General features: G+C 43.8%; 1 protein-coding gene across 1 annotated transcript in view; it reads right to left on the reverse strand.

Moving 5' to 3' along the window:
* c4b (complement 4B (Chido blood group)) overlaps positions 1-26,219 on the reverse strand; it is a 73,232-nt gene that overhangs the window by 41,657 nt on the left and 5,356 nt on the right. The window contains exons 4-34 of the mRNA XM_056234472.1: positions 25,698-25,768; positions 23,346-23,434; positions 23,084-23,166; positions 22,873-22,960; positions 22,554-22,674; positions 22,322-22,451; positions 21,258-21,370; positions 20,933-21,094; positions 20,549-20,716; positions 20,280-20,462; positions 19,991-20,146; positions 19,748-19,880; positions 19,492-19,563; positions 18,634-18,843; positions 18,405-18,516; positions 18,120-18,190; positions 17,901-18,040; positions 17,276-17,494; positions 17,125-17,176; positions 16,916-17,005; positions 16,548-16,754; positions 15,080-15,155; positions 14,722-14,914; positions 14,465-14,566; positions 6,522-6,684; positions 6,190-6,404; positions 5,918-6,076; positions 4,900-4,959; positions 1,413-1,503; positions 1,085-1,256; positions 872-962 (exon numbers count right to left, since the gene is read on the reverse strand). Coding sequence (XP_056090447.1) covers positions 872-962; positions 1,085-1,256; positions 1,413-1,503; positions 4,900-4,959; positions 5,918-6,076; positions 6,190-6,404; positions 6,522-6,684; positions 14,465-14,566; positions 14,722-14,914; positions 15,080-15,155; positions 16,548-16,754; positions 16,916-17,005; positions 17,125-17,176; positions 17,276-17,494; positions 17,901-18,040; positions 18,120-18,190; positions 18,405-18,516; positions 18,634-18,843; positions 19,492-19,563; positions 19,748-19,880; positions 19,991-20,146; positions 20,280-20,462; positions 20,549-20,716; positions 20,933-21,094; positions 21,258-21,370; positions 22,322-22,451; positions 22,554-22,674; positions 22,873-22,960; positions 23,084-23,166; positions 23,346-23,434; positions 25,698-25,768 — 3,992 coding nt within the window. The remainder of the gene's footprint in view (positions 1-871; positions 963-1,084; positions 1,257-1,412; positions 1,504-4,899; positions 4,960-5,917; positions 6,077-6,189; positions 6,405-6,521; positions 6,685-14,464; positions 14,567-14,721; positions 14,915-15,079; positions 15,156-16,547; positions 16,755-16,915; positions 17,006-17,124; positions 17,177-17,275; positions 17,495-17,900; positions 18,041-18,119; positions 18,191-18,404; positions 18,517-18,633; positions 18,844-19,491; positions 19,564-19,747; positions 19,881-19,990; positions 20,147-20,279; positions 20,463-20,548; positions 20,717-20,932; positions 21,095-21,257; positions 21,371-22,321; positions 22,452-22,553; positions 22,675-22,872; positions 22,961-23,083; positions 23,167-23,345; positions 23,435-25,697; positions 25,769-26,219) is intronic.

Below are 26,219 nucleotides of genomic sequence, written 5' to 3' on the forward strand. Positions count from 1 at the left end.
CACTCAGCTGATTATCATCTGTGTCTATTTATACTCATTGTCATTCGTCTTGTGTTTGTCAGGTCGTTGGGTTTGTTCCTGTGAGTGTTTGGTATCTCCTGGCCGGTTCTTCTGTCTCCTGAAGATTTGTTGTTTAGTTTTGCGATCGCTCTGCCTGTCTTCTCCGAGGATTGCACAACGTCATTTCTTCCTGGTTCTGTGGCGGATTGGATTCCCCTTCACTCCACTCACCTGCATGGATCTTCTGGGTTGCCCATTCAGTCCCTGCGCTGCCAAGGCTCCTATGGTTCCTGACACCAGATCCACATCTGACCCTGTTTCACTACTTTCCATTATTGCTTGTCAATAAATGTGTGTTTCACTTGCAACTGAATCCTCTGTTTATTCCAACGTAACATCATCAGACCAAACAACCTTTTTCCACTGCTCCAAGGTTCAGTTTTGACGCTCATGTGCCCTTCATCGTTGCTTCGTTGTGCTTCAGATACTCTACCCAGTCACCTTGCCACAACAATTTGGCCCTAGTCAAAGTTGCTCAGATCTTTATTCCTGCTCCTGAAAATTGATTGTTTGCTTACCATATAATCTACCCAGACCTTAATACTATATGTGGTCTTCTTAGATTATCAACAAAATTCACTTCACCTGTGACTGGTCATAGTTTGGCTCATCAGTGTATACAATTCTATATAAACAATTTTTTTAAATATATATTTTAAAATATAACAGTGTACAATTTAAAAAGGAAATAAAATATTTTAAAGGAAAAAAACATGAAAATAGATTAAATCAATCAATTAAAAATGTAACAAAATAATTTCAAAATGCGACAAATTCAAAAGTCATTAGATAAGACATTAGATAAGATGACCTTTTCCAGATCTGTATTGATTGCATCAAAGCCACTAAGTAGAGTAATGTCAGCAATGGCCATTCCAGAGAGGTTCCTCCCCTGTGTGTGCCTGTGAGAGAAGACAGGTGATGATATACTAGTTTATGATTATAACAAGATTATGATAATATCCTTCAAAACAGCAGATTATGATTGCTACGATTGATGTTTGTCAGAATACTTTTTTCTCACCTGACACACACTGTATAGACCACATCATTTTGCGTGCTTTGAGTGGTGTCTCTTCTTTGTCTGCTGCGAGCATCAAACCACTCAATGCCAGAATGGGGGAGATCTTCCTCCTCCTTCCTCTCTTCTCCCTGTTCATAGTCCTCATAGTAATTGAAAGTTTGTTGTACTTCAGCTGAAAACAAATACAAACAATTGTAAGAATAATTAGACAGTGAGATAATGTGTATATTATACCAAATATTCTTCATAAATTATATATTAATATATCAATAACGTTATGTATAGTTAAATTAGGGCTGAATTTTGCCATGGATATTTCATAACTCACTTGTGTATTCCACTTTTCCCTCTACAGTCACATTTATTGACAAATCAGCGCAGTTGGATTCTTCCTTAAGAGCATAATAAGCCTTTACCACCTACAGTAGCAAAACAAAATATATATATTCATTACCTCATGTGGCAAACAGGACGAGGTCAAGGGACATGAGAGAACGACGCGAGGCCGGTGGCGTGATTGATCGAACTTCACTGTCGTCGCTTCTCCTTTATGCTTCCGCTCCTCCGTGAGAGATACGAGACCGGTGTGTCGTGCAGGTGTCACTTATTATCAATCACGCCACTGGCCTTGCGTCGTTCCCTCACGTCCCTCGACCTCTTCCTGCTCGCCACACACACCTCAATACATATATACTACCGTTCAAAGTTTGGGGTCAGCATTTATTAAGTTACAGCAATATTTGAAATAATATTACAAATATTACATATACAGTATACAGGTCCTTCTCAAAAAATTTGCATATTGTGATAAAGTTCATTATTTAGCATAATGTAATGATAAAAATTAAACTTTCATATATTTTAGATTCATTGCACACCAACTGAAATATTTCAGGTCTTTTATTGTTTTAATACTGATGATTTTGGCATACAGCTCATGAAAACCCAAAATTCCTGTCTCAAAACATTAGCATATTTCATCCGACCAATAAAAGAAGTGTTTTTAATACAAAAAAAAAAAGTCAACCTTCAAATAATTATGTTCAGTTATGCACTCAATAGTCAATACTTGGTGGGGAATCCTTTTGCAGAAATGACTGCTTCAATGCGGCGTGGCATGGAGGCAATCAGCCTGTGGCACTGCTGAGGTGTTATGGAGGCCCAGGATGCTTCGATAGCGGCCTTAAGCTCATCCAGAGTGTTGGGTCTTGCGTCTCTCAACTTTCTCTTCACAATATCCCACAGATTCTCTATGGGGTTCAGGTCAGGAGAGCTGGCAGGCCAATTGAGCACAGTAATACCATGGTCAGTAAACCATTTACCAGTGGTTTTGGCACTGTGAGCAGGTGCCAGGTTGTGCTGAAAAATGAAATCTTCATCTCCTTAAAGCTTTTCAGCAGATGGAAGCATGAAGTGCTCCAAAATCTCCTGATAGCTAGCTGCATTGACCCTGCCCTTGATAAAACACAGTGCACCAACACCAGCAGCTGACATGGCACCCCAGACCATCACTGACTGTGGGTACTTGACACTGGACTTCAGGCATTTTGGCATTTCCTTCTCCCCAGTCTTCCTCCAGACTCTGGCACCTTGATTTCCGAATGACATGCAAAACTGAGCAACAGTCCAGTGCTGCTTCTCTGTAGCCCAGGTCAGGCGCTTCTGCCGCTGTTTCTGGTTCAAACGTGGCTTGACCTGGGGAATGCGGCACCTGTAGCCCATTTCTTGCACACGCCTGTGCATGGTGGCTCTGGATGTTTCTACTCCAGACTCAGTCCACTGCTTCCGCAGGTCCCCCAAGGTCTGGAATCGGTCCTTCTCCACAATCTTCCTCAGAGTCCGGTCACCTCTTCTCGTTGTGCAGCGTTTTTTGCCACACTTTTTTCTTCCCACAGACTTCCCACTGAGGTGCCTTGATACAGCACTCTGGGAACAGCCTATTTGTTCAGAAATGTCTTTCTTTCTTACCCTCTTGCTTGAGGGTGTCAATGATGGCCTTCTGGACAGCAGTCAGTTTGGCAGTCTTACCCATGATTGCGGTTTTGAGTAATGAAACAGGCTGGGAGTTTTTAAAAGCCTCAGGAATCTTTTGCAGGTGTTTAGAGTTAATTAGTTGATTCAGATGATTAGGTTAATAGCTCGTTTAGAGACCCTTTTCAGGATATGCTAATTTTTTGAGACAGGAATTTTGGGTTTTCATGAGCTGTATGCCAAAATCATCAGTATTAAAACAATAAAAGACCTGAACTATTTCAGTTGGTGTGCAATGAATCTAAAATATATGAAAGTTAAATTTTTATCATTACATTATGGAAAATAATGAACTTTATCACAATATGCTAATTTTTTGAGAAGGACCTGTAGTAATAATAAACATATATATATATATATATATATATATATATATACACACACACACACACACACACATACACGAGACGCTGCATTGTGGTGCTATGGTAACATCAATAGCAATGCTGCCACACTGAGGGAAGATGCCTGCCCATCAAGGCTGTGAAACAGAATTACTGGATCAACCCAGAAGGATCTGTGATCCCATGGTTAAATCCTTGTCCAGACTTTAAAATTTTATGAATGTGTGCGGAGAGGACCAGCCTAGAGTTCTCAACGGGTCGGGTCGGCCCGACAAACCCGACGGGACCCGCGGGTTCGGGCCGGGTTCGGGTCGAAAATATTTGCAAATGACTCGGGTCGGGTCGGACCTCGGGCTTAATCTTTTGAATTGTACAGTGAAAGAAAAAAAAAAACATTTATTATTCATCGCTGCTGTTCACTGTAAAGAAAGTCTGGCTGCTGCGTGCAACGTGCATCGCGACGCGAGGGCAGACCTGACGCCGCTGCGTGCACGCCTTTAGCCCGGAGAAGAAGATGGAGTTGGTGAAAAGTAAACTTGCTGCAGGTGAAATCACCGTTGCTCAGGGGCGGCGCGACACGTTGTGTGATTATTTCGGCAGTTTAGGACATCGCACAAGATTTGCGTCAATACAGAAAACATTTAATCACTGGATAGTTTTTTTCGTTTATTGAAATGTGGTTTATGTCAGCTGGATGGGCGGAATGTGTGAGACGTGAGAGTGCGCGCGCGCGGCCGGGGCTCTCGCTCTCTCTCTCTGCGTCAAGCGCAGCAGTCATTCTACATACATCACTCACCGATCAAAAGGGTGGCGTCGGGCCGCGGGTCGGGTTCGGGCAGATAATTCATGTTGATGTGTCGGGTTACATCGGGTCCGGGCTTTAAAAGCCACGGGCCGGGTCGGGTCGGGTTGTAATTTTCAGGCCCGTTGAGAACTCTAGACCAGCCTTCTGCAACACAAACATCTTGCCCTTGCGCAAACATCTTCGATGCCCTAAAGCTGCAAACTGGCAGGGACCGCCCAAACTAACCAAATGGAGTATTCACTTGTGACTGAAGATGGATGCAAACGTAGGAGCTTCTTCTATCTTGAAACACTCACAAAGAGGACAGTCAGCCTTTTCGAGGGCTGACTGAGCGTGCTCCGCTCCCAAACACATTAGACAAATCATGCATGTCATCCCCCATACTAAAGTGGGAGCACGGCAATGCTCAGCTTCTAATCTTATCATTTCTGCTGGCTATACTGTCTAAAACAGAGTGAGACAAACAATATGATGAACAATATCACACAAATGCAAACAGACAAGTGACTTCCTGAAGACACCGGTCATGGAGATTCATTTCCATAGCATCAAAGCCATGATGCAGTATTGATTTCCATTCAAAAGGGAAATATACAGTATATACACACTATGGGGATATTTTTTAAACTGCTTACTTTCACTTTAACCTTTCCTTCTCCTGAAAGGCTTACATCTATTCCTCTTCCTACTAGTCTCTGCAAAGACAAAAAATATACAATGATTAACAGATCAGAATGAAAAAAATAACAGAAAACTAAGATAACTGTAAGTCATAGTGAAACTATGTTAATAAGAACATGTGAACTTAATGTGACACCTGGAGTACAACAGGCCAAATTATCTCCTCAATATCCTCTTTTGAATTCACACCTCCATTCTTGAAGGTAGATGTGTGTCATGCCACAGTATTTTGGATTTAGGACAGAACTTTGAATTCATTCTTTCATTCTCCTTAGCCATTTTGTTAGATTTATGTCAGTGTTTTGGGTCCCTGTTACACTGTTACCCACAATATTGAACCAACATTTATTAGTTTTCATTAAGAATAATAATAATTACTTATTACTTATATTACTATTTCACACGATTCCCCATAAAGTGAACCTGTTGTTACGGGTGTGGTGCAGGTTGAAGGAGAAGCAGCAGTCAACAGGTCCAATTCAAATATACTTTACTCAATAACAAAACAAGGATCACGGGGGACAGTAACACACCATACACAAACGAGAACCGACAAGGAGTGAAGGAGAACACAGGGTTACATACACAGAGAACAGATAGGGGAAACAAGGCACAGCTGGGGCAAATTAACCAGACACAGGTGAAGGAACTGAACACAAACGAGGAGCGGGAAAACGAACACAGGACTAAACCAAATACACAATGAACGGGGGGGAAACTCAGGACACACATGTAACACCTGTCATATCTAATATATATAATAAATAATAAATGTATTTATGTTTTAAACTTGCCACATTGTGCACAATTCTGACATTCATTCAATTTGAAATGTCTATATTATTATGAAATGGGGGCTTTTATATGAAAGATTGTACAATAATTTATAGCTGTCCCAATGGGATTCATAAACTTTTAAGCAGCAACAGCTGATCTTTCTATATTAGTCAGCTACAGGTTCAGACTGTTTACCTTTAATTCTGTTTCCACTTTATTTTCATTTTTCTCCAAAAGCAGCTTCTCCATCTCAGACCTTCCTGGAATGGTGAACTGTGCATTGACTGTAGTGATTGGGGTTTCAGGTATATTCAGTGCATACTCTGAGAGGGCTTCCAAAGCCATGATAGTATCCTAAAGTGTATTTGAATGGTATAAAATAGAGTTCTCATTTTATAATTCCTTTTTCGAAAATCTTGGAATTAGAGTAACATACATACAGTTTCATCCAGTATCATTAGGCTCACCTGTGTTGATTTGAAACCTCCTTCATAGTTCTCTTGTGAAGACAAGTAGCATGCAGCAGCATGTGCTGTTATTAAGTCATTCTGTTTTAGTGCAGTCATGAGAGCGTATGCGGTGGTCTCTACTGTTAACGCCATTCCAGGGGGCACACGGTAACTTTTAGCCTCATTTACCAGTCGCATATTGTCATAATCTTGCCACACAAGACACTCTCCCACTTGCCGGTTCAGTTGAACATGTGAGAAAAAAGAATTTGCAGAAATACATGGATGACTAAAATGAATGATTAAAGTCATGATCACTTTCATAAAGAAGTCAACACTTGGTATGATACCTGGTTTTGCAAGACTTCTGAGTTTGCTCCATGCTGAAATTGCTTGAGTTCGGTCAGCTAGGCAGGTAGACAAACAATACGCTGTAATGGATAGCGCATAAGGTCTTTTAAGATCATCAACCCGTTTAAGGAGGTAGTCGGTGGCACGAGAGATGCTGTTCTCCTAGTGAGCATTAAAATATAGGATTTGGTTTACTTTATTTATTAAAACATTGTATTCTTTCATCAGTGTCTCAAACAGGCTTTCTGTCAATCCAAGCTAATAGGAAATAAGTAACTCTAACATTTCTGCAAAACTGCAAAAAAACATACCTACACACATTTCACTGCAGTTTCCAGCTGAAATGAACACTAGAGCCAGTAAAACACCAACAACTATTGCTCCTTTTCACACCAATTATGATTACAGGGGCAAATTATTAGTAATAAAGATACATTTTTTAGCGGTTCCTTGCATAATAGATAGCTATACTTACCATAGTGCATGATTTGTAAAGCAATGTGTTCTGACGTTTATAGGCTTATTGCTTTGTAGTAAACATGCTTGGTAGCCCACCTGGTACAGCCTTGCAGTTATGATGTGGAGCACTTGGGTATGAGTCCCGTGAAACACGAGTACATATTTGGGCATAGTGTAAGACCACTGTATTCACACTGTAGGTGGTACGTTAATTTCAAACACGATAGAGCACTAACATTTTTTGCTCCACACAATGGACATTTCATTTTTAAACTGCCAATATAGGTGCATTGACCAGATAATAAAATGTAGACAGTTGCATTTAACTGTTTCTGAGAAAATTGAACAGACTTTTTAGCGCTAGTCATTGGACATGTAACATTGAAACTGCTGTGAAATGTGCTACAAGCAATGCAATATGATCGTACAAAAATGTACCTTACATTTTATTGCTTACAGCGCGACTATTGTGAGTGTGACACATGAAAAGTGCAGCAAAATGTTCCAGGAGCAACACATTTCAGGTTTTGCAGAAATGTAGCCAGTCACGCATTTCCAATGCAGTTACCCCACAAAGTATTGGACACTTAAGTCTCACTTTACAATGTTTGAATTTCATTGCATTTCATAAAAAATATGAAAGCAACTGCTTTTTTATCAACCAAAAGCAAATTTAAACAACTGCTATCAAGGTGATTTTTCGTGCATGTAATTTCACCCCAAGTTTTCTTAGGTGTCCTAGCAGAATAACCACTGGTGTAATATTAACAATAAACATATTCTATAAAGTGTGAAAATTAAAAAGTGTCTGAGACTTTTTGTCTTTATTTTGACATTGTTTCATATTTTGAAACCTAACCAACTTTCCCTTTCGTTGTCACTCCGAGTTCCGTCGGATGACGACGAATGGGGTTTCGCTTAGAAAGCCAATCGACTTCGAGTACTTCAAAACGAGCCAATGGCAAAGAAATGCCATGGGTCTGCGGAATTTGCATAGCGTAACTCCGCCTCACCTCGTGGGTATTTAAGGAGAACGCTGGCAGCAAATAGGCATGTTTTCGCTTCGGAGCCAAGGTGATCCTTCGTTCCACAAGCCATTCCTGAAATTTGTCAGTTCTTCAAACGAGCAAGATTCTCTGGTGTTGGTGTGACGGCGATCTTCGGCGAGCGCGCACTTCCTGCGTATCTGTCTGTGGTTCGACAGCGAGTGTGTTTCTCCCCGAGCGCTTCAACACAATCAGGTTTCTAATCTCACAAAAGAGCTTGTACGTGGCACGTCTTTTTAAAGATGCCTCGCCCGTGCACTTCTGGTTGCGGTAGGCTGGTTGACGACTCTGATGGGCACGAGTGGTGCATAGTGTGTTTGGGCATTGATCACGCTAGAGCAGCACTCGTGGATGATTCATGTTCTCTCTGTGGGAACATGACCATCGCAGCATTACGGTCAAGACTCGGTGATCTCGCAAGAGTGAGGGTCCCCTCATCCACACCCCGATCTACTGACTCTAGAAATAGAGCTAGTGCTTCGGCTGGTGGCCAGGGTGATCTGAGGGTGACGGTTTGGAACCAAGCGCCGACTATCAGTCCGTGCCCAGCCGCACCCTCTCCAATGCTGCAACCCGTGAGTGTTCAGGGGATTCCGGCGAGATCATCTTCGGGTGTCCCGCGGGTTTCCTTTGGCGCTCCAGAGGAAGATGCCATGTCTATTGCAGCATCACAAGGTGGGGCGGAGTCTTCTGGAAGTGAAGACTCATCACAGCTGCCGCCTTCGGGTGTGACTACAGTTGTGCCAGAGTCAGATCCAGAGATGACGGCCATGCTGTCTCGAGCCGCCGCGAGCATCGGGTTAGAGTGGAACCCTCCGCCCTGTCCCGAGCGCTCGCGGCTGGATGACTGGTATTTGGGTCAGGCTGCGGACCCCCGTCCGCGTCAGGCCCCGATACCTTTCTTCCCGGACGTGCATGATGAGATCTCGAAGTCCTGGAAGACTCCCATGTCTTCCCGTGACCGCTCGATGATCTCATCCGCCTTTCCTCCCCTCGATGAGGCCGCTGCCCGTGGGTACACTGGGCTTCCCCCGGTCGAACGCTCTGTTGCGATGCAACTGTGTCCGCAGAGCGCTTCGTCTCGTGGTGAGCCAAAGCACCCATCCAAAGCCTGTAGGTACTCGTCTACATTAGTGGCGAAGTCCTACAGAGCTGCGGGACAGGCAGCCACCTCTTTGCATGCCATGGCCATTCTGCAGGTCTACCAGGCCCAGATGCTCAGGGACATGCACGAGGGTAGGACGGACCCAGGGCTCTTCAATGAGCTGCGCGCCGCCACCGACCTTGCTCTCCGAGCGACGAAGGTGACCGCACGCTCCCTGGGTTTGGTGATGTCCACAGCCGTGGTCCAGGAGAGACATCTTTGGCTTAATCTTGCCGATATGAAGGATGCTGAGCGGTCCCGGCTGCTCGACACCCCCATATCGCAAGATGGCCTTTTCGGCGGTGCAGTCGAGGACTTCGCCCAACAGTTCTCGACTGCGCAGAAACAGACTGAGGCGATTAAGCATATTCTGCCCCGACGGCCCGCTGCTGCCTCCACCCAGCCGACCGGGCAGAGTACTCAGTCTGTTCGCCGCCGAGGGCGCCCTCCTGCGACTCCCGCCCCTCCCGCCCGGCCCAAGCAGCAGCCTCCATCCGGGCCCGGTCGCGGAGGAAGTCGCAAGAAGGCGCCCCAGCCCTCTCCAGCCCCGCCCCCCGCTAAACGCCGGGCCAAGCGGCGCTCCTGAGACGGGCTGCTCAGGGATGACGTGTTTTTCTCAGGAGGTGGTAGCAGGACCACTCCTTCCCCCGGTGGAGGGCCGGGGGAGAATCTTTTGTTCTCCACTCCCCGCTGCTCACCCACGGGTGGGCAGCACCCTAATGTGGTTAAAGAAAGAAATAACACGTTCATCCCTGAGCACACAGAGTTCTTGGACGACACGGTGCGCCGCCCCCGGGCCGTGCACCCCTCGTCCTCCTCTGTCCCAGAGCCGGATGACAGTGCGCGCCGTCCCCGGACCGTGCCGCTCTCATCCCCCTCTGTCGCCAGACCCCTGGCAGAGCAGACCCCCGTGGAACGTTCGTCCTTCCCTGGTCTGCTCTGTCAGGACGCGGTCTATGACTGTACCCCCACATCGGGCCGCTATGCCGTCCACGTCTGGGTCAGTCATACCGCCTCGCTGCCCCACCGACGGGAAGTCTGTGGTTCGCATGACCCCGCTGGTTCAGTCCTTGGGAGCTTGGCTAGAGCTTCCCAACCTGTCCCGCTGGGTCGCACGAACGATCAGGCTCGGCTACGCGATTCAGTTCGCGCGGTCTCCTCCCCGCTTCAGGGGAGTCCGCTCCACTTTGGTCGGTGGCAATGCCCCTATCATGAGAGCGGAGGTTGCTACCCTGCTGGCGAAGGGTGCGATCGAGACTGTCCCTCCAGCCGAAATGAAGACCGGCTTCTCAGCCCGTATTTCATTGTCCCGAAGAAAACCGGTGGGTTACGGCCAATCCTGGACCTGCGCGTTCTGAACCGCTCCCTTCACAGGCTGCCGTTCAAGATGCTCACCGCCAAACGCGTTTTCGAATGTGTGCGGCACCAGGATTGGTTTGCAGCGATCGACCTGAAGGACGCCTACTTTCATGTCTCCATTCTCCCTCGACACAGACCGTTCCTTCGGTTTGCTTTCGAGGGTCAGGCATATCAGTACGCAGTTCTCCCATTCGGGCTAGCCCTGTCCCCTCGCGTCTTTACGAAGGTCGTCGAGGCAGCCCTTGTTCCCCTCCGGGAACACGGGGTTCGCATTCTGAACTATCTCGACGACTGGCTGATTCTAGCTCACTCTCGAGATCAGCTTTGCGAACACAGGGACTTGGTACTCCGCCATGTAGCCCGTTTGGGCCTTCGGGTCAACTGGGAGAAGAGCAAACTTTGCCCCGCGCAGAGGATCTCTTTTCTCGGTATGGAGATCGACTCGGTCGCCATGTCCGCGCAGCTTACGAGCGAGCGCGCGCAGTCACTGCTGACTTGCCTGAGACAGTTCGAGGGCAAGAGTGCGGTTCCACTGAAACTTTTTCAGAGGCTCCTGGGGCATATGGCATCTGCAGCCGCGGCAACGCCGCTCGGATTGCTTCATATGAGACCGCTTCAGCTTTGGCTTCGCGACCGAGTCCCGAGGTGGGCATGGCAACACGGCACGCTCCGAGTACCAGTTACTCCGACCTGCCGTCAGACCTTCACCCCGTGGGGGAACCTCAGTTTTCTACGGGCAGGAGTGCCTCTGGAACGAGCTTCTCGGCATGTTGTTGTAACGACAGATGCCTCCACCACGGGCTGGGGTGCCATGTGCAATGGACGTGCTGCCGCGGGCTCCTGGATAGGACCCCACCGCTTATGGCACATCAATTGCCTCGAGTTGCTGGCTGTACAGCTCGCCCTGCGCCGCTTCCGAGCCGTGCTCTCGGGCCAGCATGTACTAGTCCGATCAGACAATACCGCGACTGTAGCGTACATCAACCGTCAAGGTGGTCTGCGCTCTCGCCGTATGTCGCAACTCGCCCGCCACCTCCTATTTTGGAGTCAGAAGCATCTGAGGTCGCTTCGTGCCATCTATATTCCAGGAGCTCTGAACTGTGCAGCCGACGAGCTCTCACGGTTTCAGCCCCTCCCGGGAGATTGGCGACTCCATCCCCAGTCGGTTCAGCTGATTTGGGACCAGTTCGGGGACGCACAGATAGATCTGTTTGCCTCTCACGACTCGACCCATTGCGCCCTGTATTATTCCCTGACCGAGGGAACGCTCGGCACGGATGCACTGGCGCACAGCTGGCCGCGGGGCCGCAAGTATGCGTTTCCCCCAGTGGGCCTCCTTGCGCAGACCCTGCGCAAGGTCAGGGAGGACGAGGAGCAGGTCACCTTGGTAGCGCCGTACTGGCCCACCCGGACCTGGTTCTCCGAACTTGTACTCCTCGCGACAGCACCTCCTTGGCCAATTCCTCTGAGGAAGGACCTCCTTTCTCAGGGACGGGGCACCCTATGGCACCCTCGTCCCGATCTTTGGAACCTCCACGTGTGGCTCCTGGATGGGACGAGGCAGGTTTGAGTACCCTGCCACCAGCGGTGGCGGCTACCATCACTTCCGCCAGAGCGTCGTCCACGAGACACCTCTACGCGTTGAAGTGGAACCTCTTCGTCAGCTGGAGCTCTTCTCGCCGAGAAGAGCCCCGGAGTTGTTCGATCAGTGTTGTGCTTTCCTTTCTTCAAGAAGGGTTGGAGCGAAGGCTGTCTCCCTCCACCCTTAAGGTCTATGTTGCCGCTATTGCCGCACAGCATGACCTTATAGAAGGTAAGTCTTTGGGGAAGCATGACCTGATCGTCAGGTTCCTGAGAGGAGCGAGGAGACTGAATCCTCCTCGCCCTCCTCTCGTACCCTCTTGGGACCTCGCAGTGGTCCTAACTGCCCTGCGCAGTGCTCCCTTTGAGCCTTTGCAGTCAGTCGAGCTAAACTTCCTATCTATGAAGACGGCGCTTCTGACTGCATTGGCCTCCGTTAAGAGGGTAGGGGACCTGCACGCATTCTCCGTTGACGAAGCGTGCCTGGAATTCGGGCCGGCGTACTCTCACGTGATCCTGAGACCCCGGCTTGGATATGTGCCCAAGGTTCCTACCACTCCCTTTCGGGACCAGGTGGTGAACCTGCAAGCGCTGCCCCAGGAGGAGGCAGACCCAGCCTTGGCACTGCTCTGTCCAGTACGTGCTCTTCGCATCTATGTAGACAGAACGCAGTGTTTCAGGACCTCAGACCAGCTCTTTGTCTGTTATGGTGGGAAGCTGAAGGGAAAGGCTCTCTCCAAGCAAAGGTTGTCTCACTGGATAGTGGACGCCATTGCTTTGGCATACCAGCAGCAAGGTCGACCGTGCCCCCTTGGTGTGACTGCCCACTCCACCCGGAGTGTGGCATCCTCTTGGGCTCTAGCGCATGGCGCCTCGCTAACAGACATCTGCAGAGCTGCAGGCTGGGCGACACCTAACACATTCGCCAGATTCTACAATCTCCGAGTGGAGCCTGTGTCCTCTCATGTACTCGCCTCAACCAGCTAGTACCGGACCCGCTCAGGTGTCTTCGCTTGCTCGCCATTCCACTCTACGGACTGGATACGTGCGATATTCTCCTCAGGTGAGCTTCTCCGAAAGCCCTGAGTTCCTCCAGCACTCCTGACGTCGGCGCCAGTGTCTCTTGCCTGCGCGTCGGCTAGGTGCCTCCCGTGTGCATGGTACCTCCCGGAGCTACCCCCACATGTGTATTCCCACTGTAAGCCTCTCTGAGCATGTGTCTTTCCCTTGGCAAGCCACCTTGCCACCCCTGGGGTTGAAATATTCCACCTGCGGCTGGACACCCCAGTGATTCCCCATATGCATCCCTCGGGTCATATGTGTATTCTTAAGTCCCCCCCTCTGGGTTGGCAGTAATTGCATACTTCCCTAAAAGATCTGGGATATGCTCCCCAGTGTACCTTGGTATTCCTGTGTTAAATAGGAGTCCTTCGTCCGTGCTAGTCTCACGACAGGGATCTCAGATTTACGCAGGGCACTGGAAGACAGCTGGGAAGGTGGCGTGATTAGACTGGTATCCCCATTCGTCGTCATCCGACGGAACTCGGAGTGACAACGAAAGGGAACGTCTCGGTTACGGATGTAACCCTCGTTCCCTGAGTAGGGAACGGAGACGTTCCGTCTGTCTGCCACTTCCGCTGTACCGCGGGGATCGCCTGAGCTCAGTCTTGGCTCCTCAGCGAAGAAAACATGCCTATTTGCTGCCAGCGTTCTCCTTAAATACCCACGAGGTGAGGCGGAGTTACGCTATGCAAATTCCGCAGACCCATGGCATTTCTTTGCCATTGGCTCGTTTTGAAGTACTCGAAGTCGATTGGCTTTCTAAGCGAAACCCCATTCGTCGTCATCCGACGGAACGTCTCCGTTCCCTACTCAGGGAACGAGGGTTACATCCGTAACCGAGACGTTTTTTTTTGTGAAACGCTTTAATTAAAAAAAAAATCTGTGCTATATTTCCTTCATAAAGTGCCACCTGCTTTGAAATTTAGTGATATAATGCAAATACATTTTTAGTTTTTTTTTACAGAGCCCCTAAAGGGACATGGAAAAAAGATATGTATATGCTTTAGCATTCCCCACTTGAAGTTCTCTTGTAAACAATTTTTGTTCTTCTTTGTGTTAACTTTGTGTTCGCTTTCGAAAGTTTTGCATTTTGCGAGTGAACGCGAAACTGGTGATGAAATAATGCTTTTGTGAGTAGGGGAGCGCAAACTTTTTATGAGCGATTAACGCAAAAACATTCAAACTTATTTTTTTCCATCACCATTATCCTCTTAGTGGTGCCGTAGATTGTGGCTTATGTGTCCAAATACTTCTTGAGGCCAGTGTAAATTATACAATCAATGGTTCTTACCACATTGGTTCTTTCTCTGTCCAAGAAAGGGAGGGAATGATTGAGGGCTATCGTGATGAAAGCTGTTAAAGAGGCATCTTGTTCAACTCCTCCGATACCTCCCTACACAGAAACATTGAATATCAGCACATTTAATGCAGTACCACAGGAATGCAATTCCTGCTACTATGTTGCAATGTTTGACATGTTGTTTGACAGGGTAAAGCTTTTTTGCAAAACCCCATGGTTTACTGGCAAATGATGGAAGGCATTCAGACCTGCATTTCTCTGTGTATGACTGGATTAGCATCAGTGAAGGACCCATCTGAGCTCTGTGTTCCAATCAGATATGTGACTGCTTGGCGGATGTCCTCCTGTGAAATCCTTCGTTCTGTTGTTCCTCGCTGTTGAAGAGTTTCGATCTGTCGATCAGCCACTATAGACAACACTTTCACCACCAACGCAGTCAACCTAGGAGAAGTGAGAAGCCATCTGATAATTTTTGGGGGATTCAAAATCTAAAAATAAAGCTATATTTTATTGGGTACACTAGATATGGGATGTGGAAAGTGCTGCTGATTTGCATAAAACATTTGTATGACTTTGCATATCTTTGACATATAAATGCAAAATTACCATGTACTTGTCGGATAGTCAAGCCAAGCTCCATAAGATCCATCAGGCTTTTTGAATGTTACAATTCGTTCATAAGCTGCCAGAATAAAATGTGACACCACAAACTTTTAGTCAGAGCAGTGTACAGCCTGATACAATCAAACTGTGTTAAATAGACCTGAGTAAGAAAAGACGCTATATTTAATTTGTTTGTTAACCCTCTGGGGTCCTTCGGCCCAAATGGACCCGAAGCATTTAAATATTTTTTATTTAAAAATCATAGCTTTATCGGAATGGTCCGAAATTTGGTGACTTTGTTGGTACTTGGTATATGAACACCCAAAAATATTGGGGACAGGATTTGAATAGTCTAAGTGGTTGTAAAAAAAATAGTCACACTCAGGACCTTCGGGTCCAAATGGACCCGCATAGGAAATGAATGGGAAATTGGCAAAAATGTGAAAATACAGAGTTTTTTTGTGTGTACAATCTACAAATCAGCCACGATCCAGAAAAAAAGCACACAGCAGTGAAGGGGTGAATCTATAAAACATCAAGAGTGCAAAACAGACACATCCACACACACACACACACACACAAACACACTTTTATACACATACACACTAATAAATTCAGATTACATATGGGTTTTGAATTTTTAAAATGCTCAGTTTGTCCACCAGATGGCATCCATCTCATTTCAAAAATTGCTTTCATGAGGCCTAGGCTTGACTCTAAAATGAAATACAGCTTTAAAAAAATAAAAATAAAAAAATAAAACATTTTCTATTATATTCAATGGGGAAAAAAATGGGTCATAATTATTGCATTAATATTAATTATAAATCAGTTTTATATTTGAAATTATCTCAAAACACCAAAAAAGAAAAGAAAAAATATTATAAAAAACAAGTAAAAAAAAAAAATGATGATTTTTTTTTTTATAAATATTAATCCCACCCTTCCGGCCCATTTGGACCCGAAGGTCCTGAGTGTGACTCTGAAATGAAGGACCCCAATGCAAACAGGGCTGTGAGGGAGATTTGATGCTGACTGAAGAAAATTCACTTAAAAACATAAATTCTGTAATTATTTTTTCACCTTCACTTTTTTTTCAGATTCCATTAAATATCTTATGTGGCAGAACAACCTAATCTCACAGGAAAACCTAATGTTACAAAGTTGGTATGTATGGTACGAAGTTACAAAAGTGCCAATTTTGTATGAATTAGCAGGGAATGGAACGTCACTGTGAACGTCACCGTGAATTAGTACGATAAGAGTTGAACAAAAATACGATCTTTCTGAAAAAGTAAGCGTGGAGGTCCATCCTAACCCCACCCCTATACATACCACTCACTGGGGTGTAAGCAGATCATACGAACATTTTTGAATGAGATTGTATGAATTCATATGAATTAGCCACAAATCCGCTAAAACGTCAAATAGTTACAGATTGTCATAAGATTGTGTTGGGCATACAGTAAACCTTTCTCAATGAAATCTAATGCTTTGTCTCTGGAGCCTGCTTCCAGTTCCAGCCAGTTTTGACTTTTGTCCAGGTAGCGGATTGACAAAGCAGTTGGAGACATAAAGATCATAGTCTGCTCTCCACAGCCGAAAGGTGCCCGGATCAGATTTTCCACTTTGGATGGTGAGAGTAACTGAACAGCAGTGGACTGGGCAAATCCTTCTTCTGCATCAAAAAAATAAAAAAATACAAATTTGAAATGATATTATATTTATATATTTAAAATTATGTTTGACTTGACCAATAAAAAATGATAATAAAAAAAAGCAATATCAGAAATTGAGAATTTGAAAGCATTCACAACAGCTTAGTTTTTTGCTTTGGACCTTCTAGTTTGACAAACAGGTTGACATTCGTTTCTGGAACGGTGCTGTTTGGGAAAGATCCATCAATAAACAAGCGCTGGTCACTTCTACCTGATGAGCAGAGTTCAGGTTTTTATACACGTTAAGATTACCATGTCACAAACTTTGTCAAAAAACACAGCCACCATGTGTGTATATCTGGGCAATCAAACAATAACTAACAATCTCACCATCCAGATTAATAAAATAAGTCTGCTCTTCTCTCATTTCCACTCCCTCATTCTGAGACATGAAGAGAAAGACAAAAGATAGATTTTAGTGCAATTGTTCAAAAAAGAAAAAGAAAAAAAAAGATATGGGATAAATTCCCCTTCCCCTTACATTGACCAAGAGCATCTTTTGAATGGCATCCACTCTTGTTTTTTCTTCATCATCTTCATAAAGTCCAATGGTGATAGGGATGTGGCCTGTTGCCATGGGAACGGCAGGAAAAGTCACAGTTTGAGAGGACTGTTGCTCCAGACTGATTCTGACAGTGGAAGAGGAAGATGCTGACCCGGGTGAACAAAGACCATCCACTTGTTTCATTTGAACAACAAGCTGACCAGGAAAGTGAATAACAATATATATTAATCTCAGAAATAATTTATCTTCTAATGTTTTACAGTGTATAATGTAACAAATACTGTTGTGATTATTTAAATTTAGTTTTATTTCATAAATAATAATAATAATATGACTGCACCAACCTGACTTACAACAATGAATCATTTTTAAAGGACAAGTAGAAAAAATGTACAGTCTCATATATTAAATAAAACTTTTATAATTAGTAAATAAATTACTTTATAATTGTATTTTTTTATGATAAATAAAAAAATATAAATTTTATGCACTAGAAAATATATCTACTGTAAATGTATGTCAGTCATTATTGCCAAAGTGGTATGTTAGTGCAGTGAATTGTGCCACTCAGTGTTCTAAAAAAACTTTAATTTAAACAAACCTCTCTTTTCATCTTTCCATAATTAAAGATCACCACAACTATAGACAGTTGTTCAAAGCGTTTGACCGAATAGGGAAGCCTCAAGGAAATAAACACTGGCTTAAATACAAGGAGATCAACAGGCTCTATCACACACAAACCTGTAAGCAATAAAAATAAAAGGTTTAGTTCGTTGGTGGATTGACATTAAATTTGATAGCAGTGAAATTGGAATATTACCATGGGATGCAGATAAGCTGAGAGCCTGGATCTCCCATGTTGTGATAGAGTGGGGTAAATGGATTGTGTGTCTGGAGGAAAGAACTGGTGCAATTACATCATTATACAAGACCTTTGTAAATCATAACTGTTTCAAAGAAAATTCAATTGAAACATTTTATATTGTAATACATTTAAATGTATGATATTGTTTAATGTGTGAACACATTTTTCCCTAGACTCTTGTGTTTAAATGTAACGTTTATATAGGCCTATGCCTACTTTATAGACCGAGAACCTACTCACTTTACTTTTCCTTTCACATCCATCTGCTTAAACTCAAAGCTTGGAGGGAAATATCGGCGAATTGATTGTATTTCAAAATCAAAGAATTCCTCATCTTCATTAGAATCAGCAGCTGTGGGAATTAAATAAAATATAATCATTTGTGTAAGAAACAAAATCAGATGTCTTCATTGCACAGATTGTGGCACACCTGAATTTACAAAAGCCTTATGGCACTTTTATGACTCACTTCTGCCATGCCCTTTCTTCAGGTCCTCTCTCCTCTTTTTGTCTCTTTGCTTGGTTGCAAACTCACAGCACTCTCGGAAGGCATCCACACACTCCTTACTTTCTGTTTTGCTCACTCTTTTCACTCTGTCCTCACAAGTGAACTTCATAGGAATCAGGGTGAAACCATGGCGACAGCATTTCTGCAATTCTGCTTTCTTAAATTCAGCCTCTACAGGACAAAAGTGATGAGCAGGAGAAGTTAACAGTAATTACACATCTTCATAAGCATATCTAGTCATGTATGCCACTGTGTATAGCAACAATAATTAAAATATATATATATATATATATATATATAAATTGTATATAGACGCACTCAGTCATTTTTCATTAAACCTTTAATTTGCCCATATAGAAATAAAAGGTACGAAATGGACGAAAATGAGACTCACATCATTGTTGTTATTGTTAAAAATAATTGAAACGAAAACAATATTTTAAAATTGTTTTTGGCTATTGAAAAACATCTAAAATAAAAGCTAATTAAAAAACCCAAATTAAATTTAGAAATGTTGGCAACTAATGAAATAAATAAGTTGAAACACTAAAATTACTAAAACAATTAATTGAAAATAAACAATAAAAACTGATAAAATAAAAATCTTATGAAATAAAAGAAAGATAAATAACAATATTTAAAAATAAATAAAAGCACATATACCATCAAAAATAAAATGAAAACTGAAAATATAAAAATGAAAGCTAATTCAAAATATTAATTTATACTATAATATAGTATATAAATAATACTATAACTCACTCTAGTTTTAAGAATTGATACAAAAGGTAATCAAATATTCAGGTAACAATACTATACCTTTTTTAGCCATTTCTGTTTGAATATCTGTAGAGCGTTTGTTGCGCCTAAAACCAGACTCACAGCTGAAACCTAGAAGTACAATGATTTGGACAATATAATTTGCATATTGTAACAACTATTTCATGTAAAGGGCAATAAGAACCTGTCCTTTTTTTAATGGTAAGCCAAGATTGAAAACAGAACACAGAAAATGTCCATTATTTTTCCATTTCTCAAGCATTGAAGTAGAGAAGAGTGTGGCATCATTTAGCACCTTTTCTCATCATTGAACGGATTGTGGTCGAGTGTGAGATGAAGGTCAGACCAGCGTCATTAAAAACAGCAGCTGTGTTCTCTCCACCGCCATATGAACACCCCAGATCATAAGACTGCATTGAGGTGAACACCTTCACACAAGAATATGAGATACAAAAAAATAACAAATTTGGGTTTATCTTATATGTAGGCCTATATCTGATTTTTCAGAAACCAATAGGTGCTAGTTAGTACGACACACCTGTTTTGGAGTGAGTTTGTTTTGAGAACCCAGGGCATAAATGGCTTTGTCCACAACTAGTAAGGCCACTTTTGCATTCTGTGTTCCCACATCAATGTCAAGCTCAGCTGAATCTTCTGGCTGGTAATTATGGTTGCCATTCAGTTTTATCTCAAGCTAAACAGGAGGTGGGAAAGCAGAACTGTAAACATTTGGCAATATTTTACTGTATCGTATCATTTTGACATAAGATAACTAAAACATTGTAAGCTGTTAAAAATATTTTAAAAGCATTTTAGTGTCTGCTTACTTTTCCCTCACACCTGTCATCTACATCCACCCACACTGAGTCTGCAATGATGTCATCTGTGTCATAGTAAAAGGCGATCACTCTGAAGGACGGGATCATCTCTGGGCTGATACGGATGGATATTTTTACTGCAGAACCTGATGCAACAGAGCTCGCTGTTTTTAGCATGCCTCTGCTGACAATCTGAACAGATGCACATATTTCTCAAGAGTTCAGAGGTTTATAAAATCATTCACTTTAAATATATGACATTTTAAAACATTACTTACCATATAATATATTTGCCGATCTACTGGATTACCACTGACATAAAATGTAACATCTAGAGACTCCCCTGATGACATGACTTTATTAGTCACACTCAGATACAGGAAGCTGTTCTTTGTGGATTTCACTGGGCGCATTTCTCTTGTTAACTTGACACCATCCACTGTTGCCTGTTGAAATAATATGTCAAAAATATACAGTATAGTGTTGTATTGTATTATATACTTTTGCAATAACTGAAAGTATTTTTTAAAGTAGGCTTGTTTCATAATCAAATTTAATACATAATAATAAATGCATAACAGTAAATAAATGTACTGCTTTTGCCAGCAGTGTGAAACAGGCCTTAGAGGTATTAAAAGAGCTTTATTCTTTGGATGTTTAACCTGCATTGAAATGGAAGATGGTGTTCCTTCCAAGTTGAAAAAGTGAAATGCGATTCCCTCTTTATTAGTTCTAATAATTATTGACTGTTCTTTGGTGCTTGAGACATCTAAGTTCACTTGAACGCCTTCAGCCGGGGAACCATTTGGGTGATGGACTGTGACCTAGTGAAAAACAGGGACCACTGGTATACTAACACAAAATCATCTGCAAAATGTTTCTATTATAAAGTGAAAGCTACAGTTATGAATTACTGCAAGCACAATCCTCAATGACTGACAGTATCAATACTATACATTGTATTATGAATAGAAGTGTTTTCTTTACCACAGCTTGAAAGGGAAATTTAGGAGTGTAGAACAATCTTGTCCGAGACAGATCCACATTGTATGGACTCAAAACGATGGGAAGGAAAGCTGCTGATTCCTGTACCTCACCACCTTATGAGAGGTACACGGTCGTTTTAAGTCAAGTGAGTCAACATCAACTAAGAAATGTTGTAAATTTAAACTATTTCCAGAACTTTAGGCATCTTAACATTACATAGCACATACAGACAAATGACATTTGTTTCTCGGTTTAATCAATAGTCTGTTCAGTTAATCTTGCATTGTTGGGGCCAGATTTACTAAACAGGGCAAATTAGCGTAAGACTACAATCCAATAAAAGCACAGATGGGAGTGGAAAGTTCTGTGGGTCCTCTAATGACAGTACGACAATTAAACAACAGACAGCTATTTCAAGTGCAAAAAAGAGATATTTTATTTTGAAAGTTAAATAATGCTAGCCTGGTTAAAACCAGACCATTCTCAGTTGTAACTGAGTTATGGTCTGGCAAAGCGTCATAGACAAATCATTTCCAGAGGGGCGTCACCAACGGACGTCGCGGATAGACCTAAAACCCATCAGAGCGATGAAGGAGATGACGTATGCAGAGCGGTGGAGAAACATCTCCGAGTGTTGTTCTTTGCTCGGTTTTTAATAAAAAGGAAACGTTCAAATCGCTTAAAACAGACGCGATAGCTGATTCGAACGAGTGATGTTCGACGGCGGCATCCATCTTTGTAATGTAGGCTAAAATCTGCTTCAAAATCCCAGGGGTGGATATTTTTTAACTTCTGATATTTTTTTTTCTGGAAAAACAGGGCATTTAAAAAAAATACATCATTTTACCAGATGTAACAGAACTTTAAATAATATGACATTTTGACATTTTAATACATTACCATATAAATTGTCCCATCTATTGGATTACCATTGACATAAATTGTAACATCTAGAGATGTTACATTTGCTAGCCCACAATGTGAGTAAATCTGGCCCATAGTCTTTAAAGTTTATTTAACTTTCACTAAAAAAAAAAATCATGTCTTGTTCTATGATTGATTACTTAAAATATCTGTAACTGTGACAGCAATGTAGAATTGGGTCCGAGTCGCTGCCAAATCATCTAATGTTGAATTCAGTTTTTGTTTGATATCTGAAATTTTAACAGTAATCTCAGCATGGCCTCTCTTCACCTAAAAAAGGGGAATACACCATGAAAGAATATCAAAGAGTGATCTGTGAGTATACAGGTAGTACTCATCTTTGAACTTCAATAGATGACGGTTTCTACTCACAGATCCAGTTTTTTCCAGTCCCTTGATGAATTCAATTTCTCCAGGATTATTCTCTGACTCATCCTTTTTCATCCCAAACCGACAGTGGAAACCACCGTTGATTTCCTTACCATATGTGTATCTTTAAAATGATTAAAAAACTGTATTATTCTGCTGTCTCAAATCTAGTAAGCTCATATTGAAACCATTAAAGGAATAATTCACCTCAAAATACAGGTTTATAATGCCATAAGTATGAGTAAATAATGACTGAATTTTTAGCTGAACTATCCCTTTAAGAGTATTTATTTGAGTATTATTTATCTGAATGTGAACTTACGAGGCTTGAATGGTGAATTTGAATGTCTCTGCCTTCACTAGCAGAAAGGCTTTCTCTGACTGAACAGAAACCCCAAAGCTGGGAAGAACTGACAAAAAAGCATTGTATTTGAATTAGATGCAATGCAATATCTGTAAATTAAAGATTTTTATAGATATTTATAAAAGTAGGAAAATATGTGAATGCCCATATTTAGTTTCACTTCATTTACCAAACTTCTGGACCTTGAATTCACGCATGGCAGGATTCTTCTCGTCACCTTTGTAATGTGCTGTAATCTTCCATACACCAGGTCTGGAGAAATTCAATTAAAACGTTGTATACAGTATGTGCTGATATAAATACAGCAGCTTCAGAATGGTGTCATCTTAAAAAGACTGAACGGCATACTAATATTTATCTTCATAAGCATCAGAAATGTTATACTACATGGTATTTTACTGTGATAGAAAATGAAATGAGATTGACTGTACTTTGAAATATCAGGGATGTGGTAGCACTTAGACAAAATGCCACCTAAAACTTTGTACGTCGATTTCTTGATCTTGTTCCCATCAGCATTCTGAGGAGATAGATAAAGGTCAGTTAGGCAGGGCAAGCCAGTTTCTTGATTTGCTCAATAAACGATGGTGAAAAATTATGCTGCAGAAAGAATTATATAATCTTTTATATAATCTTAGAAATATTATATAATCTTAGAAATAAAAACGACTCGGTTACTAACGTAACCTCGGTTCCCTGAGAGGAGGGAACGAGTATTGCGTAAGTAGCTTACGCTATGGGAAAACTCCGTTTCTCGAGAAATATTGAAGTCTTTATGTAAAACGCATTGCAGCTGCACAGCAGACAGCAATGAGCGAGGCAGCTCGGTCATTGGCTGTGCTGCGGCAACTTGCTCGAACCAATGACGGGGAGACTCTGAACGCGCGACCAATGAGCGCGCTTCGCACCCGCGACGCATAGCCTGCGAATCCTTCCGAGCTTCAGTGAAGCGTTCAGCGAACTCTCTTACCGCCGGTCCGAACAGGCCGCTTGGAGCGATAGGCGCGTCGAGGAATGGCGCCTTATCCGTGTCCTTCATTTCTGTTAGCGTCAGCCACAGATGGCGCTCAAGGACAGTCAGGTAAGCCATGGCCCGGCCGATGGATTGGGCGGTGGCCTTTGTGGCTCGCAGGGCTACATCAGTGGCGCTGCGCAGGTCCTTGAAAGCCTCAGGTTCAGGTCCAGACTCGTCCATGGTGTGGAGAAGTTTGGCCTGATAGATTTGCAGAACAGCCATGGAATGAAGCGCTGACGTAGCTTGGCCGGGAGAGCTGAGGTAGATCGGCAGGGCAATCAAGCTTTGGCTTTCCATCCAGCGGTGGAGGGTGGGCACAGATGGTTGGCCACAGCCTCCTCGAGGGGCGGGGTTCCCTCGTAGCCTCTTTCTCTCACGCCGTCCACTGAGGAGAGCGAGGAAGAGGAAGAGAAAGAAGGCTTCAGGCGAGCAGAGTGCGGGGCTTTCCACGACTTTGTGAGTTCGTCGTGAACTTCGGGGAAGAAAGGGGAGGGTGTCTGTCGAGGGGCCTGCCGGCGCCCCTGCAGGAACCACTCGTCCAGCCGGCTGCGGGCGGGTTCTTCCGGAGAAGACCAGTCGAGCCCGAGGTCTTCCACGGCTTTTAGACAGGATGCGGACCATCCCTGAGTCCATGCGGGTGCCCGTGATCGTGTCCGCTAATGTTGACGGCGCGGGGTCGAAGGCCGAGCCCGGCCGGTCATCGGATGCAGCGTCAATGGAAAGGCTGTCATCCTTTTCACCGTCGTCCCCTGACGCGCCGAACGAGACGAGACCCACCGCTCTGTTGGAGGGGTGCTGGTCCGCCTGCGTGAATTGGACTGGCGGTGGGGAGTCCTCGGGTGGTGGTGAAGCACGCGGGGACTGGTCCAGCGTGACGTCACTGAAGTCCGCGTGCTCTGGCGGCCTCTGTGAGCGGCGCTTTTTCTTGCGCGGCTCGAACAGAGGGGACGGCAGCACGGTGGTAGCAGGCTCGTTCGCGGCAAAGAGAGCGCGCAGCTCGGTGAGGCCCAGGGAGTCACATTCGGGGCATCCGCCTCGAGTGAGAGCAGCTTCTGCGTGGTCAGGTCCCAGGCAGCGAGTGCAGATAATGTGACGGTCCCCGTCAGGAAGAGGGCCTCTGCACGAGGCGCAGGTCGAAGGTATTTGAAACAATGCCTCGAAATTTGCTCTTTCACTAAAACTTTAGACAAAAGTGTCGCAGAGGCGAACACTTGCAAAATAGCTTTTCAGTAAAAGGATATCAAAGGTGATGCGCGCCGGATGGCGTAGCAGAAGGCTTTGAAGGCGGGTGAAGGCGCTGGCGTCCTCGTAGCAGTCCTGCTGTAGGCTTGTTGACGGCGGGCGAAAAGACTCCAATAATCCAGAGGAAGGAGATAAAATCTAAAGAACTCTCATGACGGGACGCCTAATATATAGCCTTAGCCACGCCCATCTTGGCGGGCTCTGAGCGCGCAGGCGCGAAGCGCGCTCTTTGGCTGAGCGTTCAGAGTCGCCCCGTCATTGGTTCCAACAAGTTGCCGCAGCACAGCCAATGACCGAGCTGCCTCGCTCATTGCTGTCTGCTGTGCAGCTGCAATGCGTTTAACATAAAGACTTCAATATTTCTCGAGAATGGAGTTTTCCCATAGCGTAAGCTACTTACGCAATAGGAGAGACCTCTCCTATTGGAAACTCTGAGAATGTGTTAGTGCTCAATGCTCATTATATGATCTACAGAGAAGCATACTGTATTAAAGGTACAAAATAAAAATAGAACTTTCTTACTTACATATATAGAGACATAAACTATTTCTGATTTTGGTCGCATAGAGTGGTCAAGAGTGAAGATCCTGAACCAAACTGAGAACACAGATAACCAGGTTAAATACACAGTAGTAATATACATACATGGATTTTTGACTTGTGACATGGTATATTTACATTATAAATGTATATTTACAGACTAAATGGAAAGTTTGTATTTTTTCACCCTGCAGAGCCATTTAAAATGAACTGTATGGCAGTAGAGGCAGTTAAAGGACCTAAGATGCACATTAATTGAAAAAAAAAAAAAACTGTAATATATTGATGTTGATAAAAAAGAAAACGTATCAGGTTACGTATGTAACCTGGTTACCTGAGAATGAGACACTGCATCATAGTGTTGACGCTATGGGAACGCTTACGTGTGAGCTGGTGTCTGAAGCAAAGCCAATCTGACTGACCAAACGAATGAACGTGATGTAGCACAGCCCGTCACAGAGTCCATAAATAGATGCCAGAAATGTGCATCAACAGATTCTAATTGTCT

Source organism: Rhinichthys klamathensis, unplaced genomic scaffold (genome assembly GCF_029890125.1).
Source record: "Rhinichthys klamathensis goyatoka isolate OS25496 unplaced genomic scaffold, OSU_Roscu_1.1 h1tg000395l_1, whole genome shotgun sequence".
In the NCBI taxonomy this organism is placed as follows: domain Eukaryota; kingdom Metazoa; phylum Chordata; class Actinopteri; order Cypriniformes; family Leuciscidae; genus Rhinichthys; species Rhinichthys klamathensis.